We start from the raw sequence: 23,730 nt of genomic DNA on the forward strand, positions 1-23,730 counted from the left end.
ACTAGTGTGCTTTGTCTCAAGTCATGACTTCATTGGCAAGAATACATATCAGCCGTTCAGGATTTTAGTTGTACTTAAATCTTAACTTACTTCAGTAAAATTAGCAACAAAATGCATCTTGTCATTCTCTTGTAGCTTTCCTAATAAGATGGTTCTGGGAAGAACTCATATAAAGGATGTAGCAGCCAGAAGAAAAGTAGAGCTGAACAGCTACATACAGAGTTTGATGAACAGTTCAGCAGAGGTGTCAGAGGTGACTGCTCAAAGCATTTAAATAAAATGAGTTCAAACTCGCACATTTTTAGTACATTTTAAGCTAACATGTAACCTTTTTCCCAAATGCAGTGTGATCTTGTTTATACTTTTTTTCACCCTTTACTTCGTGATGAGAAAGCTGAAGGAATAGATGGAATAGCTAAGCCTGCAGGTAGGAACACGTGTTTTTGGGGGGTAAATTGAATGACTGCAATATAACATGAAAAACTTGAAAGTACCGCACAGTATAAAATCCAACTTTTGATTCCTCAGTTTAATCATTTTCCCCTCATGGAAAAAATAATCAGTCTTCAAATCAAATTCAAGCCTCCTTTACCCTGAAAATGTCTTTCAGGGTAAATCCTACACCATATGGTTTCAGATCAATCAAAATAAAAATTGCACATAAGTGAGAATTTCTTGCTTATTTTTAATGCTTTCATTAATCAGATCAAATAAATACAGTAACTCCTCGCTTAACCTTGTAGTTATGTTCCTTAAAATGCAACTTTAAGCGAAATATTAGGCGAATCCAATTTCCCCATAAGAATTAATGTAAATGTGGGGGGCGGGGGTGTGGAGGTTAGGTTCCAGGGAAACTTTTTTCACCAGACAAAAGACTAATATATAGTTTTTAAACAAACAGTTTAATACTGTACACAGCGATGATGATGATTGTGAAGCTTGGTTGAGGTGGTGAAGTCAGAGCGTGGGATATTTCCCAGGGAATGCCCTCAAGGGTTAACTCGTTGTTAATGTAGCCTCACTCTCGACAAGGCAGCACGAATGGAGGGAGGGGAGACAGCATGGCAGACAGAGACACCCTGTGTGTGTGTGTGAAAGATGCACATTGCCTCTTTAGGTACGCTGACCCCACTCTTAAGTACACTGCCTTTTTAAGTTAATCAGCAAGCTGAGATGGCCACTGCTGCCAGGAAGCTCCCTCAGTCCTGAGCCCTGTCCTGTGTCCCCCCTGCTCTATGGAAGATGGGGTAAGCAGGGTGCAGGAGCAGGGGGGACACCCTGACATTAGCCGTCCTGTTCCTCCCCCACAGCAAGCAGGAGGCTCTGGAGAGCAGCTCCAAGGCAGGAGCAGCACATGGGATTGGGGGGAGGGACAGCTGAACTGCCAGCAATTGATAGCCTGCTGGGCAGCTGCTGCACAGGGGACTTGGGGGGGGCTGCTGGTCCACCCTGGTTACAAGCCCCCACCAGCTCGCTCCAACAGGCTGCTCTTCCTGCAAGCAGTGGGCAAAGCAGGCAGCTGCCAAACGATGTTATAAGGGAGCATTGCGCAACTTTAAATGAGCATGTTCCCTAATTGATCGGCAACGAAACAATGTTAACCGGGACGACTTTAAGTGAAGAGTTACTGTACTCCAATTCTCTCTACTCTAATCCTTCATGGTGGTGCCTGTTAGAATATCTCTTCTTTCTGGGTACCCAGACCTTGCCAATTTTGGAGGTAAAAAGTTCCTGACACACTGATAAAAACTGAAAAAAGGACGTGAACTTAGCATGTCTTACATTTGTCAGTTTTACCTTAGTACAGTGGTACTGATGGACAATTGTGTGAAGGAAAATAACTTGTGTACATATTTTTAGATGCAAGTCCATCAAGTCCTACCTCAGGCAAAGTGGGAGGAGAAGTAAAGTTGTCCATCTCCTATAGAAATGGCACTCTGTTTATCATGGTGATGCACATTAAAGACCTGGTGAGTGAAGAAAGTGAACCAGAAATTCACAAACTTGTATTATGAATGACTGCCATAGTACGCTGTGGGATGTTGGTGTGTGTGAGACAGAATAGAAGTATCTTCTTAAAACACATTTGTCTTCAGTTAGTCTGATTATGAGCAGTTGCTCATATGTTAGGTCATTGGGGTGAACATAGACTCTAATGCATTTCTTTTAAAGAAAAGGTATTCAAATGGACTACATTAAAATGGAATGAAGGCTAGTTGTTATGCTCTGTATTTACAGGTTACTGAAGATGGTGCAGATCCAAATCCTTATGTAAAAACATACTTACTTCCAGATATAAACAAAACATCTAAGCGCAAAACCAAAATCACACGAAAAACAAGGAACCCAACATTCAATGAAATGGTAAGAAAAGTCAGTTACCTGGTAAAAATTCCATAACTGCCTTTCATAAATACATGCTGGTGACTACAATTTATTTGAAAGCCTGGTAAATAATTCCTGTCAAACACATCTCAGTAAATTTGCTTTGCACCTCTGAAAGCTTTGTACCTTATAAATGCGCACACTCCTGTTCCAGATTTATTCCCTGCCCTTCTTCTTACCCTATAATCCAAAAAAAAATAATATGTAAACAAGCTATTCTAATTAAAGAATATCTTAAGTGTGGTAAAGCAGAGTTTCTCATAATAAAGATTGTAACTCTGGAAGAGGCGAAAAAAATCTTAGATATTGGTTGGCATAGTTGAACTTGAATTCACAAAATGCATTGGCTGTAACCCACATCGCTTGATGGCTCTCTGGTTGCTCTGAACTGATTGGACTTAGCAATCTTTTCACTTACCCAGCACCTTCCATCCAAGCTACTCAGGATACTTTAAACACTAAGTTACACAATACCCCTCTAACAGATAAACATCCCCTTTTTACAAAGGATAACTGAGACACAGACTTGCCCGGGGTCACACAGCAAGTTGGTGGTCGACCCAGGAGAACAACCCAGGAGCCCATCTAAATCCCTTTAACCACCAGCTGTCCTTATAACTTATTCTGGACATCTAATAAATAAACTGTCTTAGCTTTCATTGACTGTGTGTTTTTTCATAGCTTGTGTACAGTGGATACAGTAAGGAGACTTTGAAGCAGAGGGAACTTCAGCTAAGTGTGCTCAGTGCAGAATCGTTGCGTGAGAACTTCTTTCTGGGTGGAGTTATGCTGTCCCTAAAGGATTTCAACTTGAGGAAGGAGACTGTTAACTGGTATCAGCTGACTGCTGTGCCATATCTGTGAACTCCTACAGCAGAAAATAACAGAAGTGAAGCAATTCTGCTCACTTGTGCTTTGTGCGTTTTTCCTACTTGAAAATAACTTGGACATTTTAAAATGAGACTCTGCGTTTCAACACATGTTGGACCAACCCTCCCCAAGCTAAAACCACAGGATTTCTAGAAACCACCTGTTTTTCACTTACATGGTGATATCCAAGCATTAATCTAAATTAATTTTGTAATCATAGTACTTGCGGGTAACTCAAGTTTTAAACCATCCCTGGAATATTCAGATAGTTTATTCTGGCTTTACTGTATCAGTTCAACCACATTTAATCACTTGCCCTGTGGATATAGTACAAGTCTTCTTTTCTGTTACCTGTGTTACATTATATATGGCAAGGTGTTGTAGAATGCCAGAGGAAAGATGTGGGCGATTTATGACGACGTACCCGCTATTCACCATTCATTGGTGCAGCAATGGTCAGTAAAATGTCAGTGGTTGCACAAACAGTCAGAAATGAAATTGGACAGAACAGCTGGAAAACATTTGTGTTGCATTTAACCTCAAGATTCAAATGTATCTGAAACATTGATCAGAATGAGTGCCCATAATGGAAGTTGTAAATAATGGTGCCTTACCTTATAATTCAAATGCTTCTTGTACCTCATTTCTGAAATTTAAAAATGTACCTGTTAGCCCGGTTTAACAAATGCTCTTATCCAGCTTTTTAAAAGAGGCAGATTCATGACACCTACTGAATCTTTTATTTGGAAAACGTATTCAGTTTCCTAGACATAGTTTGAGTTTTATACCAGCTATCTGAGTAAGATTAGTCAATCCATTTAAATGAAGTCCTCTGTGCGAGACACTGATGATTTGCAAACTTTGAATGAAGACCGGTTGGTTGTGATGCCACATGTGTGATCTTCCCACATTTTAAAACCGTTCTTAAAATGTCAAGGACCTCAGTAGTGCAGTCAGCAAATACATTAGTTTGTCATCTAGGGACTTGGGTTCAACTATCAGGTCACAAATGATATTTACACATAAGAAAATACTTCACCCCACAACTTCGCATAATTGATTCTCCCTACTTGAAAATCCTAGGACTCCAATAGCAGATATGTTGCAGGTCAGAAATGATTTGCGTTGGCAGATATACTTGGCTCACTCTAGTATTCAGTCCCTCACCTCTTGTAAAAACTCTATATATTGATAAATTTTATTCCTTTATGTGATAACAATATTTAAAACACCGTAGGGTGCAAATACAATTTATGGTCTCATGCATGTGATTAGTTACTTTACTGGGTCTAGCTGCACTACATGTATAGTTTTCTTATTCACCTATCAGTTTTATGGTGGTCACAGTCTGGTCTCTTTGGACAAAGCTGTATGAAGACTGTAAAATCACACAATAATTTTTAGCACTATTTTAGAAACACTTTTCAATCAAGGCTAACAGTGATAAAACTTAAAGTAAAATATGCAGTGAAGAAGACACAGGACAGGCAACTTACAATCCATTTTATTTGCCCATCAATAAAATGCTCTTCCCCCGCCCCCAAACACACACACACACTCACTCTCTCTCTCTTATAATGACCAATCATCTTTCCAACCCAGAAGAGCAAAGTACAATAGAAAAGTACACTTAAATCTTCTTTTGGTGCCTAAAACATTCACGGTCCAATTTCTTAGGAATGATTACAACAAAAATCGAAGAATGTCTTTCTGAATGTTAAACTGGGTTGTTACTGATGGGAGCTAGTTAAAATAAAATCCAAAATCCCAGTTTTATTAGCTATCTTGTGCATAATTTTTTTCATTCAGTATATAGCATGTAAATAGTAACCTATAGTAAATATAACGAACTAGATTTTATTTCCTGCTCACTTGATGCTTTTGAGACTTATTCCATTCCATCATCAAAACCACAAGTCACTTAGACACAGGAAAGTAGACTACTGTTTTTGTGAAACGTTCCATTGTTAAATAAATTGAAAGCAATACATACTGCCTTTTTGCAGTGTTATTACAGCACAGTGTCTTACAGCACAAAATATACTGGTAAGTAGAAACTCAATGCTTTTTTAAAAATTGATTTTGCAGCTGTGACAGTTGTCTGGACTTCGGTTAAATATGTAGTACTGTGTGATTGTTAGCATTTGTCCTGACCTCTGGTTAACAGTGTTCTTCATAGCTCAACTGATTTCTGTGCCTTTCCCTCCCCTTTTACAAAATCCACATTGACTCAAGCTTTTTAGGATTGTTTTTATTTTTTTGTCTGTAAAATCTAGTCTTGGGTCCTCACCAAAATATTAGAGGAACAGCACTGAGTTTGCATCTCTTTGCACTATTCTTGATGAGTTAGAAAAAATCAGTGGTCAAGACTTTTGATAAACTGTTAATCTTTTATTATTAAAGGATAAATAAAAGTAAGCATGATAAAGGAACATACTAAAATTGGGATGAAATTTGATGTTTTAAAATGAATATAGTCTCAACAACTTTTTATACCTTGTTTGATCTAGTAAAGATTACATTTTATGCAACATATGTGGCCTGCAGCCAGAAACAGAATAGTCTCTAAGGAGCATATGTTTTGATATTTGAAAATAACAGCTTGCTCTAAGAAGAGTTATCACCTCATTTTCTCTACTAAATAACCTAACCTAGGACTTTGCACTGTTTTTATTACTGCCTTTTTATGATCTACAGGTAGCTATATGTAGAAGCATGTGCGATCTTTGATAAAAAGTTCTCATTTCTCTATTTTTTTTAAAAAGAAGGTTGTGTAGACATCTCAATATCTTGCCTTAAAGTGACTGCTCTTTCTAGGATTCAATATGGTGGTTTTTTCCAAATTAAATAAATCTTATTTCTGGTATTTGCAGGATATGCATGTTACATAGAGGGGGAAAATGTTTGGCCAATATTGCACCATTCTCATAATCCACAGGAAATTCATTTCCTTGTATGCTATTTACTCACATACTGTGATTAAAATAGTGTAAATATTTCATAGATGGTATTGGTAAAACTCATTGGGAGCAAATATGGTAGTTTGCCTCACATTATCTATACATCTGTAAGAACCAAATAATTCAATTATAGTAATAGCTAATTAAGATGCACAATATTGCCATCAAAACCCTACCTGTAATGAATGGGTTAAATGTGACTGTCTTACAATGACATTAAACACTATTCTGGAATAAAGAACTTGTGCTGTCTCTTTTCCCTCCCTTCTCCACTCAAACAGAAACCTCTGAAGCCAGACTCTACCCTAAGATGTGGGCAACTTTATTTGAAAACCAAAAGGAAAAGTCTACATGTGTCAAGATACTAATTGGCCTTCAGTATTCAAAATGCCCAGTGCTATAAAAAATTTTTCCCCATAGGTTAGTATTAAATTAACCCTAATAGTGACCTTTGTAAACTGAGTTGAAAACTTTCAGTACAGGGGATTTAGCTGGATATTTTCCATGGCCTATGGTTAGGGCTCAGTGTTTCACGGATTCCATGACTTCTGCAGGGGCCAGTGTGGCTGACCCCAGGGCTGCCCAAGCAGCTGGCTTTTGGGCCAGCTGCTTAGGCGGCTTCGGGGACAGCCACACTGACCGCTGTTTGGGAAGCCCTAGGAAACTAGCCCTGGGGACTCCCCAAGCAGCAGTTCTCAGGTGGCCGGTGCAGCCGCTTCCTCGGGGCAGCAGTGCTTGGGCGGCCAGTGCAGCTGTCCGTAGTCTTCCCCTGGGCAGCCAGTGTCACAGCTGGCCCCAGCAGTGACCCCCATATTTATAGTGTCATGGATAGGTCACAGGCCCATGGATTTTTGTGTCTTGCCTGTGACCTGTCCATGACAGGCTACAATTTAGTCATGGGTATCTATAGTATATCTTATGGTTCACTTAAGCATATTCTATCAAATTCAGGGTTAGGGTTCCTCTCCTCACTGGGAAACCTCAGCACAGTGATGATCCCAACAAATTACATTTGTGTGCATGTAAAATGCAAAACACTTATTTCTACAGATGGGGAGTGGGGAAGGGCTGGAATTCATTCTTAGAAGCCTTAAGGAAGGGAGACGGTAGAAGAAAAGTGATCAATAAAAGAAACCAAACAAAAACTAGCCCACTCCTGAACTTTGGAAAACCTCAACTCTGTACACAGAGCTATGAAATCCTGAGTTAGTGCACTGGCAATAAGCAGGAAAAACGAGTCTCCAGTAGTTGGAAATGGTGGATTTATGTATCTCATGTAATCAATAAAAACTAAATTCATTCAGGAATGAATTCTTATTTCTTAGGTGTGCATGTATGATTCTTAGTATATTTCTTCTCACTTCAACCTGATGCCCTTTTAACAAAAAAAAAAAAAAGTCAAACTGTAAGATTAACCTCTAGAAAGTTTTAAAACCCATATCAAACAATCGCCTCAAGTCAATGGAAAGTGGTTAATTACAATTTGTTTTTACGGGGTTAGAAGTCCAGTAACACTGAGCGAATAATGAGGGAAGTAATATGACTAGTATTCAAAGCCTTCAGAGAAAAGTCTTAACTTTTTTTTAGTATTTTCCTCCCTTTACAATCACATCTGCACCAACTTTTTTTCTAAAAGAATCCTATTGTAGTTAAAGTTGTAGGATTAAATCACAACTTTCCAGCAGATACAACAACATTTTGTGTAATAAAAATGTTCAAGGATTTATCTCCAGGCGTTAAAGTAAAAATGGTGTTAGAATTAAAGTTCCAATGCATTTTTGGATTGGGGGGGGGTAAACAGGAAAAGAATACTTGCCAGTCTCCACTACCCATATGTTACAGCACTACAGCCTGGTGAACATGGTGCACCGATGTTCTGAGCAAAACACCTGCTGGATGCTACAAGAGTAAGTTGTGCATGGCCCATCTGGTGCTGTGGCTGACAGGAAGGGGTTTCTTCCTGGCAGGAGCAGTGTACTATGAACTGCAGTGCTTGGTGTGTTTGACTTGCAAGGAAAAATGAACCATGTCACATACTCTAACCTTTTGCATATGAAACTTACAAATTGTTGGAAAGGGCAAGATTCAAAGAATTTAGTCAACACCAGTGCCAATGTCACCAGGAGGAAATGTTAAGAGAAAATAACCACTTAGGTACATCAAGCACTAACCGGACTAGGAAACTGCAATATTTTTCTAAGGTACTAGACTAATGGTAAGGAATATATTGCTTGGCAGGTTAGGACAAGTGGCAGTGCTGCCGGCTAGTAGTAAGAAAAAAATATCTTCCACCACCTGTGCCTACTCTGACTAGGGAGGCTACTTATGCACATGGGCTCAGCCTTGCTGTCAGTTTCCTCCCTGGCTGGCTGTTTACTCAACTGTTGCCTCTTGCCAGAGTTGCAGAGGTGAGTGCCCTGTGGCCCAGTGTGGCTATGGTGTGAAGAGCGACATGAGGAGGTGTGGGCGCACGCCCCGTCCACCTCTGACACAGGCTAAGGTGCTGTGGGTGCCCAGGCTTTTACCTTCCCCATTTAGCAGGGGTTAGAGACAGCGTGCCTTGGCTGGAGGACTGGAATCTCTGTTGATGCTGGGGGAGGGGGGGGCGACATAGCCCCCCTTTGAGTCTGAGCCTCGAGGTGGCCTGGGCAAGCAGCATAGAGCAAAATGGGTACTGAGCAAAGCAGAGGGGGGCTGTTGCTGGGCAGCCTCCCACCATGAGAGTGGCAAGGGTGGGTCAGACTAATGGTCTATCCCGCCCCGTGTACGGTCTTCCACCAGTGGCTGCCCTCAGGCGCTTTGGAGGGAATGAGCAGCGGAGCGCTCCTGGAGTGGATCCAGCCCGTCCCAGGGCCAGGCCCACCCCGACCCCGAGGTCGCATCTCTGGCCGGCTTGGGAACGCCCAGCTGGACCCCCCCCCTCCACGAGCCCGCCCGGCTCCGCGCTCCCCCGCCCGCGCTGCGTGGCGAGGAAGGTCCCGGGCTGGGCTTTACACCCGCTGCCTGCTCACGGCGCTGGCTGCCGCCGGCGACCCGGGCTCTGCGAAGGGTCCCTTAGAAACGGGCCTCAGGCCGCTCCCCCGCCCGGCGTCTCTCTGCCAAGCGGAACGTCCCGGTCTTTCCCCGGGGCCCCCTCACGGTTCCTGGCGCCCCTTCCCCCGGGCCCAGCCGCTGCGAGAGCTCGTGGGGCTGGGACCCGCCCTCCCGCTCCTGGCCCCTGCGCGGGGCAGGCCCTGGGCGCCCGCCGGGCCGCCAGAGGCCAGGGGGACCCGCCTGTGCGGGGGGGGGGGGTGCCGGCGCAGGGCACGCTGGGATTTCTCATCCGCACTCGCCCGCCCCCAGCGCCCGCTGGGAAGGCTCCTCCTGTCGCAGTGCATGCTGGGAGCCATAGTCCCCCACCCCACCCCGGGGCGGGTGAGGAGACCGCCTCTCTGGTTGGCCGGCGGGCGGACGGGGCGGGGTTACGCGTTGACGTCCCTTCCGGCGGAAGAGGTGAGCCAGAGCCCCCGCCTCCCGCTGGTCTTTCTTTCGCTGCCCGGCGCCATCATGGGTCGCATGCACGCTCCGGGGTAAGCGGCGGCGGCGCTGGGGACCGCGCCTAGCTAAGTGGGTCCGGCCGGGGCGTCCCGGCGCGCGGAGAGACGGGCCTGGCCGGGGCGGGCAGAGGGAGACCGGGGCGTCCGGCCTGGCCCTGCGCGGGGCTGAGGCCGGGTTTCGGGCCCCGCCGGCGCGAGGGGCACGTGTCGGGCTCGGCCTCGGACCGTGGGGCTCTGCGGCAGCGCTGGGCCCCGCACCCCGCTCGCAGCCGAGGGCAGCGCTGGGGTTTGGGGGCTGGCACCGGCCGGCTGCAAGAACCAGCGCGCGCCTGCTCTGCTGCCCGCCCCCCCCCCCTCTGAGAGTCGCTTGTAAACCCACCGCACCCCAGTGTTTCACAGTAGCCCTTGTTAAGGACCTCGCCCTAGCTCAGAGCAGCCAGGCCGGGAGCTGTGGGGAGCGCCCAGCAGTTCATGAGGTGGCCACGCTGGTGAGGGTGCATAGATACAGGCAGATGCACAGACTGGGCTCGGCAGTAGTGACCGTGGTAAGTTACGGTCCCGGGGGATTGCCACATGCATGTGTCGGTTGAGGTCTAAAATTTAAAGATTTTTTTTTCCTTTAATTTTTCCACTCAGTATCGTATGCCTCTCTTTTCAACAGGAAGGGCCTGTCCCAGTCAGCCTTGCCGTATAGACGCAGTGTGCCCACAGTAAGTAAACATCTTGTTTGTTTGTCATATTACTTTCACATCTTGACCATTGGTTTGACTTGAGCTTAGGTTAGAGTGTTAAAGGATCTGATTTTCACCCACGCTTCCAGTTCGGTGGATGCAGCTTTATGCCCCCAGTGAAAGTCAAGCACGGCTTGTAGTATATGGATATTTATTTACATGAGTTGCATGTGCAGATAGTTTTGTGTTTAAGTCTTACCAATTTTTGTCCTGGGGATTGTAGAGCATGTCAATAGAAAACTAGATCCTATAACCTAGTGCCTCCCCATTTGCTTGGAAAGAGTTTGTGGTCTCTACAGTTTATGGGACAGTTCTATATCTTTCCAATTACTTTCACAAAACTTCTGTAGGCAGTATCAAAGACAAGGGATTGACTATACTTGGAGAATATGTGACTTCCTAAAGACATGTCTGCACATGGACACAGGTAACTTTAACTGAAGGTGTGAATTTAAAGCACACTAATGACATGTAGTGGCCTTACTTCACTTCAGCTTCATTGTGTAAGTGAATTAAGCTAAAGTGAACTAAGACCACTTTACTTCTGAAAGAGAGCGTTCTCACAGGGGTTTAATGTTGTCTAGTCATATCTTCAGTTAGTTCAAGTTGATTTTCCTGAACATCCCCTAAGAATGATCTCAGCTATGAATAGAGCATTGAGGTGAATGCTGCAGTGCTCCTACCAGAGCAGTCTTCCCTCAAGAAAACCTTAAAAGGTTTGAAATGCTAGTTATTTAACTTAATATATTTTTATTAAAAAAGTTACTCTGCAAGTTACTCTTTTAAGTTAAAGACCTACACAAACATTAACCTATTAGACAGAGATTGTTGTCCTATGCACAAAGTAAACTAAAAATACAGAGTAACTTTTCTCCATCTTAGTTTCTACTGATAGATAAAAGAGAAGGCAAACTGGCTGTTTTTAGGTTGGAGATCCTCTAGGCTTCAGTTAAATTTCAGTACTGCAAAATTCACTTTATAGATTTGCATTACTTTTTCATATGATTTTGTTTGACAAATCAGACAGTAAAACCAAGTAACTACTGGAGACCATATTTGAAGATCCAATTGGAGAGGAACATCCTTGGTGTTACAAATCTGAGTCCATTTAGTTCCTTTTAGGTTTTCTTATCAGATTGTTGTGGAACTTCAGTTCTCCACGTTTTGTCAGGTAGTGTTCTGTTCACTAAGGCAATCTCTTACTTCAAACCACAGAATGCCTTTTAACAATTAACTCACCAGAACCATTTCTGATTAAATTCTGACTTGGAATTTTACCAGAAATGGTTTTTTGCATGTCACCATGTACAACATGATCATAGTAGTCGGACTGCTGCTATGGGTTCGGTCATAACTCCGTGGTGATATAATTTTTTTCATTTCTGTTACGGTGTAGTGCCAGTCCAAGTTTCGTTGTGCTCTTGGGCACTACAAAGCAGTCTACTTCCAGCCTCTAGAGAAGATTGTAGAGCAGTCGTGTGGATGTGTGCTTCTGATGATTAGCACTGACTGTTCCGTGCATGCACATGCCATTAGTGAAACATGCTAAGGATATCCCCTTGAAAGTGCACATAAATATCTAAGACTATTATTGCATTTCAAAACTATTAGCTGTGTAGTTTCTCCTGCGTAATCTACACTTATTCATCACTGTGCCTCTTCACATCAATTTTTTTTTCTAGTGGTTAAAACTTACTTCTGATGATGTAAAGGAACAGATCTACAAACTGGCTAAGAAAGGTCTGACTCCCTCACAGATCGGTAAGTTTTCTGAACTCTTATCTGGGTTTAATTCTCAGTGTTGCCAAAACTTCTTGGTGACATTGGACATCTTAATGTGAAACCTTAATGTCTGTCTGCTTTGATTGTTTTTTTTTTCTCCCCTCTGAATAATACGGGTGGTCTGGGGAGGTAGGTTAAATTAATTGTTTGTAAAGTGCTTTGTGGTCCAGCAGTTCCATTGCTCTGGTAAAATGTAGATGTCTCACTGTGATGATTGTTTTCCAACCATTCGCAGTTTCCACCAGAAAGGTTTTCCTTAATGTTGGCTAAACCTTCCTTGGATGTCTGAGTGAGCCTTGATAATAGTAGCACTTGTTGGCATGTTTTTTCTGGTATAAAGTATATAACTTCTAATTTCAGGTGTAATCTTAAGGGACTCTCATGGTGTTGCCCAAGTTCGTTTTGTCACTGGCAACAAAATTTTAAGAATCCTTAAGTCCAAGGGACTTGCCCCAGACCTTCCTGAGGATCTGTACCACTTGATCAAGAAAGCTGTTGCTGTTCGTAAACATCTTGAGAGAAACAGAAAGGTAAGCTTTCATTGACCAAGGTCTTTGAGTGGCAAAAGAGTAAAAAAAGGTTTCTACCAAGATAAAGTTCTTTAAAAACGTACACTAAACCTGGAAGAGTCTTTGAACTAATTTTAGACATTTATAATCCAACTGATTATCAAGCTTTATTTGCATTTTCTTCATTTGTTTTTTGAAATATATAAATAGCAATTCTGTAGCTTCACTTTTTTTATTAGATGAATTGAATTTTGAAAGTGAACCTTGTGATACTATTCTGAAATTGCTATAAATATTTGAATTAATATTGTATACAGTTATACAAAGTACAGATCAGTTTTTGATACTTAGTATTAAGCTTGTATTCTAATCTTTACATGGCTGGTAACTGCAGCCAGAGCAGAGATTTTCCGTATGCTTCAGGAAATGTTGGCCATTACTTCATCTGAGTAAATGTAAAGGGCACAGCTGATAAAGCTAAGACTTTTATTGCCTGAAAACCATACAAACAATTTTGGACTTGCTTGTCGTTAGCACAAATGCTTATCTTCTACTTAAGTCTGGTTGATGGGTCAAAGAGCAGGATTAAACTCAAAAGTGGGGATAGTGGCCCTTTACAATAGCTGTGGGTAATACTCAAATACTTCTCCTTTCACCAAAGCTTGTCTTAAGAGTAAATAGATCTCTTTTAATGTCATAATGGGAATTTCTTGATTTGATTGTATCTTCCTTTCCTTTTTAAGGATAAAGATGCCAAATTTCGTCTGATTCTGATTGAGAGCAGAATTCACAGGCTGGCTCGTTACTACAAGACCAAAAGAGTACTCCCACCCAACTGGAAGTAGTAAGTGTTTGTTGTCATTTCCAACCTGGAGGTCCCACAGAGCTAATTGACAGTGGAGTTGAGTCCCCCACCCTCATTCCAGGGGGCAGGACTGTGACCGAAATAATAGACAAACTTAGCTAGGTTAGAAAATACAGTAAATTTGTAGGCTGATATATTGACCAGCATCAGCTAGATTCATTTATTATATGTAAACTGCAATCTTATCAACCTTGTTTCAAATTATATATTTTTAATAATGTAAAACTGCCTTTCTCTATAGTGCCCACACCACTTCCATTGCTCAGGTCAGACTGCTCACTATGATGATTGATTTTTTTTTCAACCATTTGCAGTTTCCACCAGAAAGGTTTTCCTTAGTGTTGGGTTAACCTTCCTTGGATGTCTGAGTGAGCTCCTGTAATTCTGAGAAGCCTAAATTCAGCTAGTTAGACTGTTAAAAATTACTGCTATTGTAGCTGTTCTTTGCTCCAGTCAAGTATAGAAGAGCTCATTTGAAGGAAAGTTTGGTTGGTTTGTTTTTTGGTTTTGGCAACTCCGTTATCTGAGACGTTGCCACTGTACTGGCAATATCCAAAATGAGAGGGAAATAATTCTTTTTTTTTTTTTTTTCCAGCGAGTCATCCACTGCCTCTGCTCTGGTCGCATAAGAGTTCACTCTTCTTTTTACTGAAAGAATAAAGTCACATTAAAGACCTGTGTTGTCTTCTAAATTCTGTGTGGAAGTTTCAATAAATGATAAGCTTTGGGAAGCTGGTGTAAATTATATCCATATATAAGGGTGCTTGTTAAAAATTGGAGATATGAGTAGTATACTGGATCATATTTGGAGGGATGTGTAGTGAATTGGATCATACCAGTTAAACATATTTTATGTGGTTCTCATTGAAGCCTGTGCCTGATCTGTGAAGGTAGTGACGTAGCCATCTTGCTGCTGTACGCCCAGTTTCTGAACTATTTGTCCTTACCTTGTGGTGGTTTTACAGTAGCACATGTCTCTCTTGCTGCCATAACTTAGAAAACAGGTAAACAATTGATTTGCTTTTTCTAATGTGGCAAATTCAAATTGAGCGGCTGCATTTCAGTCTGGGAAAAGGTTGGAAATATAATAGTTTGAATCCAGCCCTTGTAAGGAGAAATTGACTGACTGGTATTTGACTATTTGTTAGACCTTCTTAATACTCGTAACTTAATGTAACTTAATGTACTCGTAACTTCTGTATTATATGAATTTTGCAGAGCTGGGATTCCCATGCCCTTAGCACTGCCTGAATCTAGGCTCTGTGCTGTTAAATCAGCCACTGATACAAGAAAATATATAATCCAGTTGCAGTTGTACAGGTTGATTGAATATAGTGGTGTCTGATCAATCTTGTTTTAATATATCAGGAGAACCAGTTGTAATCCTGCTTTTGTGCCACTAAAATCTGTCCTTTGCCCCGCTCACTGCCTTTTTTTAAAAAGCAGGTTTTCAGATCACTTTTGGAAGGTTACAATTTTTAAATATTTGGTTAATCGCCTGACAAAGGGAAAAGTTGGGTTTGTGCCCCCTTAGGCTTTCTGTATGTATAAAGCAGAATTTCTTGTCTTAAATGTTAAATCTAGTATCCTGTTTTACTGGAGGACCTAGACAGGAGCTTGAAAGCTTCTACAAAACAATCCTTACCTGTTATAAGTTGAGCTCTCAGAAGGGGTGGTTGACTTCAGGGTCAAGTTCTTACCAGAGAGGACTCCCTCCTCCGTGGCAGTTCTCCAATCCAACTGTGTTCCTCTGTTGAATTGTGCTGACCCAAAAGTGCTTAACACAGTACAGCAGCTGAGGTTGCTTATGTATATACTAGAAGGTTTTGCCAGAAGCTGGGAATGGGCGACGGGATGGATCAGTTGGTGATTACCTGTTCTGTTCATTCTCTGGGGCACCTGGCACTGGCCACTATTGGAAGATGGTAGTGGGCTACATGGACCTTTGGTCTGACCCAGTATGACTTTTCTTATGAGATCCAGTTGGCTTAGGATGCTATCCTGGGACTGGCTAACAAGTCCTTGCTAAAAGAAAAGGAGTACTTTTGGCATCTTAGAGACTAACCAATTTATTTGAGCATAAGCTTTCGTGAGCTACAGCTCACTTCATAGCTTATGCTCAGATAAATTGGTTAGTCTCTAAGGTGCCACAAGTACTCCTTTTCTTTTTGCGAATACAGACTAACACAGCTGTTACTCTGAAACAAGTCCTTGCTGTGTCCCACTTCCTGTATTGCAATGCCTTCGTTCACCTCTGTAATATTAAGATAATAGTACTGCCCTATCTCATGGGTGTTATGAGGATAAATATATCAAAGATTGAATAGCTCAGGTTTTATGGTAATTAGTGCCCATGTAAGTTAAATTGCAGCAAGAACTTCATGCAGTAGATTTTTCCTTGTAATTTACTTGATCCAGTGGAACACCCTTCACTGCCTCAGTTGTCGTCTTACATCTTGATTGCATTACAACCACTTTTTTCCCCAGTAGGATTACTGAGCAGAAACTGTCCAGCAATCTTAATCTCGACTCCATTTTGAAAGGGTAGGTGCAGAAAATAGTAACTGTAAGGGGTTCTGAGAGTTTGACCCTGCTGGTTCTGCAAATGCCTGCTTAAAAGAACTGTTCTGTAGGGGCAAAATACCCACCATGCACCCTACTGTTAATGCTGAAGTTCTGCTCTAAATTTTCCTGGTAATGGCCAAAGCTGATGAAGGAAGAAAAAAAAAAATTGCTTCTCCCTTCACAGCTCCAGTTTTTGTGCCCCACAAACACTACTGAATTTCTTTGTATGTCTACCCTCAGGTAGGAAAACTTTATTATCCCTATTTTACAGGGGGAACTAACATCTGTAGGCAAAATAGTGGCCATAACCAAAAATGTTGGCATCTGATGTTATCTGGAAGAATTAGTAAAATAAAGTTCTACGTCCCTTAACTACAAGACCATCCTTTATCTTTCTGCTGCTACCACCCTCTTCCACTGTTTTCTGTCTCAACGTTAGGCTTGGTCTATGCTACAGAGTTAGGATATTGTAAGGCAGCTTACATCTACCTAATTATGGTAGTATCTGTTCCCACTCGTGTAAGTGCCTTACTATACCAACATAACTCTACCAGCACAAGAGGTGTAGCCCTTATGTCTCGGGCGAGGCAGTATCTATATAGATGTTGCATTATTTACATTGGCTATTGGCTGTCATTTTTGTCAGTTTCACAGCTCTGCTCTGCAGCAAGAGGCTCAGGGTTGGAGCTGTGAAATTAAGAGGCTGGTAGGCTCCCTATATGAAATTAACCATGGTCTCAGGCTCACAGCTGGAGCTTTCCCACCCCCTTGCTGTCAAATGCTTTCAAGGTACAGATACTCTTCTGTATGTGCAATACCAGGTGGCCTTTGGGTGCTACCATTTATATAAATATTTGTATTGCTACATAATCACTAACTTTCAGATAGTCAGCTGTGAACAGAGAGGAGCCCAGGCCTTGTAGTTCAAATGCTGAGTTGGATAGCATCCAAATTTCCCCTGTGGATTAATGTTAGTGTTCCTGTTCAGTCCTAAGGCTACCAATGTTGTCTTTAGCTCCCCCCAGCCATCTTCCTGGATTCTAATGATTCAATGCTGGAGATACATGGATGTGAATGCAATAGGCAACAGTACAACTGAAGGAGATGAATAGCCTTACCGTGAGCCGGAGCTGTTTTTTTCTTCTATGCAATTCCTTCATTAAAGATTCTGTTCAACTTTTGTAACCTAGTTTGTCCCAATGTCTTTGCCAATATTTTCCTTCTTCCTAAACTTCCTTGGACTTGTTCTTTGCCTGCCTGATGCCTTCTGCCCGAAAGGTGGTTGCATTTCAGTGGTACTGTATGTCTTATGTGCAACTTCAGCATGTAAAATACTTTGAGATGTAAATGCAATTACTCATAATTACATGCTGCTGAAAAGCACAGGGACCTGGGGAGGGGAGATGTATATACTGTAATCTATAGAGGACTGCTGAAGTGATTGCATGTGACATACCCACACTTCTAATCTCAGCAATACATACCCACTAGCACTGTTCCCTCTAAGCTGTGTGCATGCACACAGATCCTAAACCCCACGCACACAGCGTAATACTGCACGCACAAAAATTTGCACAGAAGTTTTTTGTGCACATGGCCTGTCAAAAATTAGAGGGAACATTGCCCACTAGTACTCATCTTTGGTGTTATGAGAGGTCTTAGCAGGCACAGTCCTGGTAGGTGATGCTGAAGAATATATAGCATAGGGCCTGTAGGTTGTAGGACCAGTAAAACTTCTTGTGGTGTGCTGCAAATAGCTTTCTTCTTTTTGTGCAGCTCTTTCCATTAGCTCCTAACAGGTCAGGCCTACTGTGCTGAGGGAGGTGCAGGAGTGAAGTGAACAGCTGGTATCTTTTTTGATGTGACAGCAGCTTGCAGAGGAAGCAGGTACCCCTTCTGGCTTTTGCTGTGAGGGAGTTTCTGTAGTCTCACTGACTTATAAATTGCAGAACCATTCCTGTGCTCACCACCTTCAAGTTAGCGTGACAGCTGGAATTGCCATGGGACTTGAAGATAGGCAGTATAGTCTCTAAGGCTATGTTGAGTGACTAGAGCTCAGTCTCTTCTCCCTGCTATATCCATTGAGCTGTGTTGCCAAAGTGCAGCTTGGGGCAAAACCTGCTATTTTCAAATGTTTTTAAATTTAATTTTCTCAACTTTTGGAAACTGTTTAAGGGAAGGAGGAGTTTGGAAAAAGTATTTAAAAAGTTCAGAAGCCAATCACAGACCTGGGGTGGGGAGGGGCGGTAACTTGCTGCAGGATTTGTTCAGACACATTAATTTAGAATGTATGGGAGGTAAATTCAGAACACCGCTTTTGTATTCTTCTCCCCAGCGGATTTAGCTGGCCTGAAGATGCTGATCAAAGTAAAATACTGCACTAGATTTATTTTAAAAAGGTTGGACAATTTCAGGACTAATTTGTATTTAATCTGAACAATCAAATTTCAGATTTCTGGACATGCCTACAAAAACTCTGACGACCCTTAGGCTGCTGGAAGGCTGAGACCACTGCCTATCATGCTGACCAGTATCATCTCGTTATTTCCTTGTGCTCCCCCAGTTGTCTGTATCCATCTGTTGTTTCTTGACCTACACATGGACAATAAGCACTTCAGAGAGGGTCAATGTTTTTGTTCTACGTTTGTACAGTGTGCCTAGCCCAATGGGGAACCTGGTTCGTGATTGGGCGGGAGCAGCGGGCCGGCGGTCAGCCCTGGGGCCGGAGCAGCGCCCTACCCTCCTCCAGTAGCGGTCCCATGGTTAGTCCCCCACACTCGTCTCTGGGTATTTTTAGTAAAAGTTTGGGGCAGGTTGTGGGCTTCCATGAATTTGTATTGCCTGTGACCCGTCCCTGACGTTTACTAAAAATAGACAGAACCTTAACAACCATCAAGAAAGGAGGAGTGCCCCCATTACATAGCAGCTGGGGTGTACTGGCCTGGGAGCGCTCTCCGTTTCTGCCACCCACAGGGATTGTCTTCACTGCAGAGTTAACATGGCTCCCATTCATACAAAAACCTCTCACCAACCATGGGGCTACTTTACATCCCAACTAGCTGACTTGGCTGCAGCTATCGGCTAAAACCCATTTTCAACTGGGATGGTAACCTGCCAACTTTGCAGTGCGGAGACAGACTAATCCATGTGCGGACTTCATAGTCCAACACTTTCCCACAATTTCCATGACATAGCCAGAAACAGGTTCTCTCGTAATTCACTTGGAAAGAATCATAGGACGGTGCAACCTAGTGCAGTGCAAAGCACCATGGGACAGTACCCCAGAAATCCTACTGACACAATGGTAAGAGCAGCACCGCTGTCGACACTGATGCGGCCCTGGGGAAAGGATTGTTCCTTTCCTCTAAAGCATCAAGTATCCACCTCTGCTGAGCACATAATAGGCATCCTGGAGCAATAGTATGCAGTGAAGGCATGGCGGGTTAAGCAACGCTTACCCTGATTTATCAGGCACCTTTACATGCAGCTGTAAAATCTGTGTCTCTGAACATAATTTCACATGTTAGTACCACCTCTGCCCACTTATGAGACATCACTTTGCAACTGCTGACAGTCTGACTTGGAATAGTAAGTCCTACACCCCTAGGAATAAATCAATATATACTTGATACGCATGCGTCGTTCCTACAGTCATTAAGAGAGCGCTAGAGAAAAGGTGTAGGAGACAATGTACAGAGGGGAGAGATTAGCAACACTACCAACCTCTGCCCTGCATAAGGGGCTGGAAGGAAAGGAAGCCTCTGGTTAGTTAATGTTTGTAGGGTGCTCTACAGATTTAGAGTCCTGTTTGAATGCTAAATATATATTTATTATTATCCTGAAGTATTTTGTGGTATGTGACTGTTTACTTTATGATGCCTCCCCTGTAAAAGACAAATAATGGGGAACCATTCCTCAGATTGTGAGAACCACATTTAAAATGTGCAAAACTTTATAATTGTCCAGAGCTCCATTTTCAAGTCCTTCTATGAAAAAATAGATGACTTTTCCTCAGGTAATTTATTTCAAGTAAGGAAATGCAAAGATTCTCTCAGTGATAAATCATTGCTGCCACTAGACTGCTGAAAATAGTAAACTTTGGGCCTGGTTAATGAAAAACAAAACACCACCTCTCAGCACATCTGTGACTGTAACAATCAGACAGGGCAGGATCAGATTAATGGTGTTTAGAAATGTAAGGCTGCAAGTTATGCCATTCTGCTTTCTCTGGAAAAAATACAGAACTTCAAGAATGTGTTCAGTCAGAATTTCGCTACCTTTTTGCAGTCTTCAACTTCAAATCACTGAATGTGAATTAATCCTAAATAACAAAATGTGTATAAAACCTATCTTCCTGATTCTCTGGGGAGAGGAAAAGAATTATCTAGTCTAGTTCTTCCTGGCTAATAAACTGGAGAATAAATATGCCCATCTGCAGATCTTTTTGAGAATTATCAGAGTTGTGAATGTCCCTGCACTCAGAACAGACCTGTGTTTTGGCTCCTCCCATCATTAGTACTTTCAGACTGGAGGGCATCTGATCAGTTTCTTCACTGTTAATGTAACCCTTACAGCAAGCAGTGTAGTTAAAAAACATTGCACGTATTTCCTGGAGTTCAAGGGCCTCCTCCTGCTCCCATTGAAGTAAATAGAAAAATTCCCACTAAATTCACTGAAAGCAGGATTGGGCTCCCAAGTTTTCAGGACTGCTGGTGGGTTTGGTTTGGGCCAATGCAGCTGCACATTCATGCAGCTGTTTTGTTTCCTTTTCAATGCTGGAATCAATCGAGTGAAAAATTTGCTCTGTTCCTGGGCAGTTCCTTGCAATAACTCAGCATAATCTGCATGATAATACATTGCCTTACCATAGTAACCTGCAGCCACTGCATGCCGTGGCAACAGGAAATGGTTCAACAATATTCACTGTACAAGTGGGATGTCTGCAAACTGTGCTCATTGCCCTTTTATTCTTCTGGAGGATTTTTTGAAATAGTTTTGAGTTTGATGGGCTAAGGCTTTTTTTTCCTCCCGCCCCATTGTGTGACAACTTTTTCCTCCAATCCAAGTTGGAAGGCTATAACACTGTAATGAACCGCGAGTTGACTAGTGCAAGTTCTTCCCTTTCACCAGGAGGATTTATTCAAGATATTAACCAGCGCAGGTCAAGTAACTGGAATTACATAAAAGGTTAATGTTAATTGCAGTGCAACACATACCAGAGGCAACTGTAAATGGTCTCACTGGCATAGAATTATTCGGAGATAGCTAAATTAATACTACTCAGCATTTAGGACAAAAGGAAGTGAAGCATGCCTTGTTACATCTACCTGTCAGCCTGAGATATAGTTTAGCAAGTAATTACTGCTCGCTTTGCTTGGAGCAAGTGTAGTACCTATATTAAAATACATTGCCTGGGTTTTCTAGCAAGTGCCTTTGGGCTGGTTTTATGAGCTAATATTTTATTCTCTTTGATGCTGCTTATTTAGGACCTTTGTCTGGGTCAGAATTCTCGTTCTTCAGAACCCAGAAGGGGCTTTCAACTTGAGCAGGACTGTTGGGGCCAGTCTCTTTTATGGTTCCTGCAGGTTCTTTGTGATGGAGATTAGTAATTTGCAGCAATCCCTTAACTCCATGTTACTCTAGAGTAGGTAGTAGTCAGCTCCTATCTTGTGCTGGAGAAACTGTCACCTGATCAGCTGTGGTGGGATGTGTGATCGCCATAAAAAAAAGTTCAGGTTAAACTGAACAGTCAAATTGAGCCAAATTCCAGAGAACCAGTTCCAACGTGGATGATATTGGCAGCTTGGGATTTGGATAAGCATTTACAGATTTTGAGAAAAGGGGTGGAAAATCATGGACATCGACTTTATGTAAGTTGGTCTGTTAAAGCCGGCCAGTTGGCATACATCCAGCATTTGAGCAGGTAAAACTCAGATCAAAGAAAACCTGACTTTTTTCCCCCCACAATGAAAAATGTGACGCTTTATCCAAAACAAAATTCCACCCCCATCCTTGCTTACCTCTGTGAAACAGCATAAACAAATTAGGACTGAACATTATTAACCTTTTAGAAACTGCAACTATGATAATACTTAGCAGTAGTATAGGGCATTTCGTTCATAGAGCGCAAAACACTTTGCAGAAGAAAATAAGTATGGTTATCTCCAATTTACAGATTGTAGGAGGGAGGCAAATGAGGCACAGAGACTAGCACAAGCAGAGGCAGGTATATCCAGTGCTTCTTTTTAAGCTCTCTCACACCGATTTTATATCATTTATATCCTCTCATTTAATTGGAACGACTCCTGACTTATACAGATGTAAGTGAGAGTAGAATCAGACTTCAGGTTTCCTGGCTGTCAGGCCAGTGCCCCAAACCCTGCCTCTTTAGCAATACTTCTATATTACATTACTGGCTAACAACAATACTTCTGTAGTGAGTGTCAACCAAGGATCTCAAAAGGCTTTACAAGCATTAACTAATAAAGCTTCCAGGCGTTCCTGTGAGGTAGGTAGAGGGGATTTAGATGTTACGCTAGCCATAACTATAATGCAGCCACTTGTGGTTTGGAATGCAGCAACTGTTAAGCGCCATGCCCAAGAGTAAAATATCTGGTGGATCGAGTCCTTCATTCTCAGAGTACTGCCTTTGAATTTTCCATCCTTCGCCTTGCAGTGTTCTCTCTCTCTCGCTCTCTCTCTTTTTTTTTTTCTTTGCATATAAAATATACAGTCTTTCTCCCTAGCTTCATTTGGCTGCGTGCAAAGAGTACACAAATGTTAGCCGTGTACCAAAGCTGACAGTATGTCAGTTAGCAAGTTACACTCAATTGTCTACGGTTAATAAAGAGAAAAGAAACTATAAATACAAAATGCAAAAGGGTAATAAGATATGTCTGTTCAAATTAGTCTGTCAAATGTAGCACAGAATTACTTTTTCATTTTACAACCAGAAGAGTAGCAGAGCAGTTATCTGGAAGCACTAAAGGCCTCTTACTAAAAAGAGGTTAGTCCTAAACTCTGTCATCATCATAGAAGATTTTTAATTTATTTATTTTTGCACATGTGCAAACATTGTGACATGCTTCCCATAAATTAATCCTGTGACTTATTTTTTAGTAAATGGATTATTTTGCCTCTGAGATATTAGCCTAGTTTAAAAAAAGAAATGTCTGTAGCATGGGTTCTGTGTGAATCTCATTGCTTCCAATGCTAGAAAAACCTCAGAACTGTTACCCGTGTAGGTCCTGGGCCAAAGGGAAACTCCCACTGATGTTACTAGGAGCCTTGTCTGTATCAGGCCTGCAAGGTCAGGTCCTTAAGAGATTTTAGTTCCCTGCTGAGGGAGTTTTTTGTTAAATCTGTTTTTGGGTAGTCAGGGTGGCTACCTAAAGGTAGATCACTGCACTGCGATTTAGGAGACTTTGGGTTTAGTTCCCAGCTCTGTCATTGACTTGCTGTCTGACCTTAGGGAAGTCACTTCACTTCCTTGTCTCTGTTTCCCCACCTGTAAAATGGGGATAATAA

The 23,730-nt window shown here is 42.2% G+C and overlaps 2 protein-coding genes and 2 non-coding genes across 4 annotated transcripts in view; all 4 read left to right on the top strand.

Annotated features, from left to right (window-relative positions):
- PIK3C2A (phosphatidylinositol-4-phosphate 3-kinase catalytic subunit type 2 alpha) overlaps nt 1-6,453 on the top strand; it is an 88,484-nt gene extending 82,031 nt beyond the window's left edge. The window contains exons 29-33 of the mRNA XM_037899712.2: nt 136-253; nt 346-427; nt 1,861-1,970; nt 2,239-2,364; nt 3,067-6,453. Coding sequence (XP_037755640.1) covers nt 136-253; nt 346-427; nt 1,861-1,970; nt 2,239-2,364; nt 3,067-3,249 — 619 coding nt within the window. The 3' untranslated portion in view covers nt 3,250-6,453. The remainder of the gene's footprint in view (nt 1-135; nt 254-345; nt 428-1,860; nt 1,971-2,238; nt 2,365-3,066) is intronic.
- Nucleotides 6,454-9,574: 3,121 nt separating this feature from the next.
- On the top strand, nt 9,575-14,330 carry RPS13 (ribosomal protein S13). Its single transcript, XM_037899713.2, has 6 exons — nt 9,575-9,784; nt 10,413-10,461; nt 12,165-12,243; nt 12,625-12,794; nt 13,517-13,617; nt 14,234-14,330. Exons 1-6 carry the CDS (start codon nt 9,591-9,593, stop codon nt 14,265-14,267), a joined length of 627 nt encoding a protein of 208 aa, XP_037755641.2. The 5' UTR covers nt 9,575-9,590; the 3' UTR covers nt 14,268-14,330.
- On the top strand, nt 12,467-12,557 carry LOC114018835. The gene has a single exon (XR_003564048.1). It is a non-coding gene; the product is annotated as a small nucleolar RNA SNORD14 (small nucleolar RNA).
- LOC114018840 lies at nt 13,915-14,010 on the top strand. Its single transcript, XR_003564053.2, has one exon. It is a non-coding gene; the product is annotated as a small nucleolar RNA SNORD14 (small nucleolar RNA).
- Nucleotides 14,331-23,730: the final 9,400 nt, after the last annotated feature.

This window comes from Chelonia mydas, chromosome 6, assembly GCF_015237465.2.
Source record: "Chelonia mydas isolate rCheMyd1 chromosome 6, rCheMyd1.pri.v2, whole genome shotgun sequence".
NCBI lineage: Eukaryota > Metazoa > Chordata > Testudines > Cheloniidae > Chelonia > Chelonia mydas.

Bases quoted from the DNA above. Each gene is read 5' to 3' on its own strand.
- RPS13 (XM_037899713.2), top strand. From the start codon at position 9,591: ATGCTGGGAGCCATAGTCCCCCACCCCACCCCGGGGCGGGTGAGGAGA. The intron at 12,244-12,624 runs GTAAGTTTTCTG...TTCTAATTTCAG, and splicing joins TCTGACTCCCTCACAGATCG to GTGTAATCTTAAGGGACTCT. The intron at 12,795-13,516 runs GTAAGCTTTCAT...TTCCTTTTTAAG, and splicing joins ATCTTGAGAGAAACAGAAAG to GATAAAGATGCCAAATTTCG.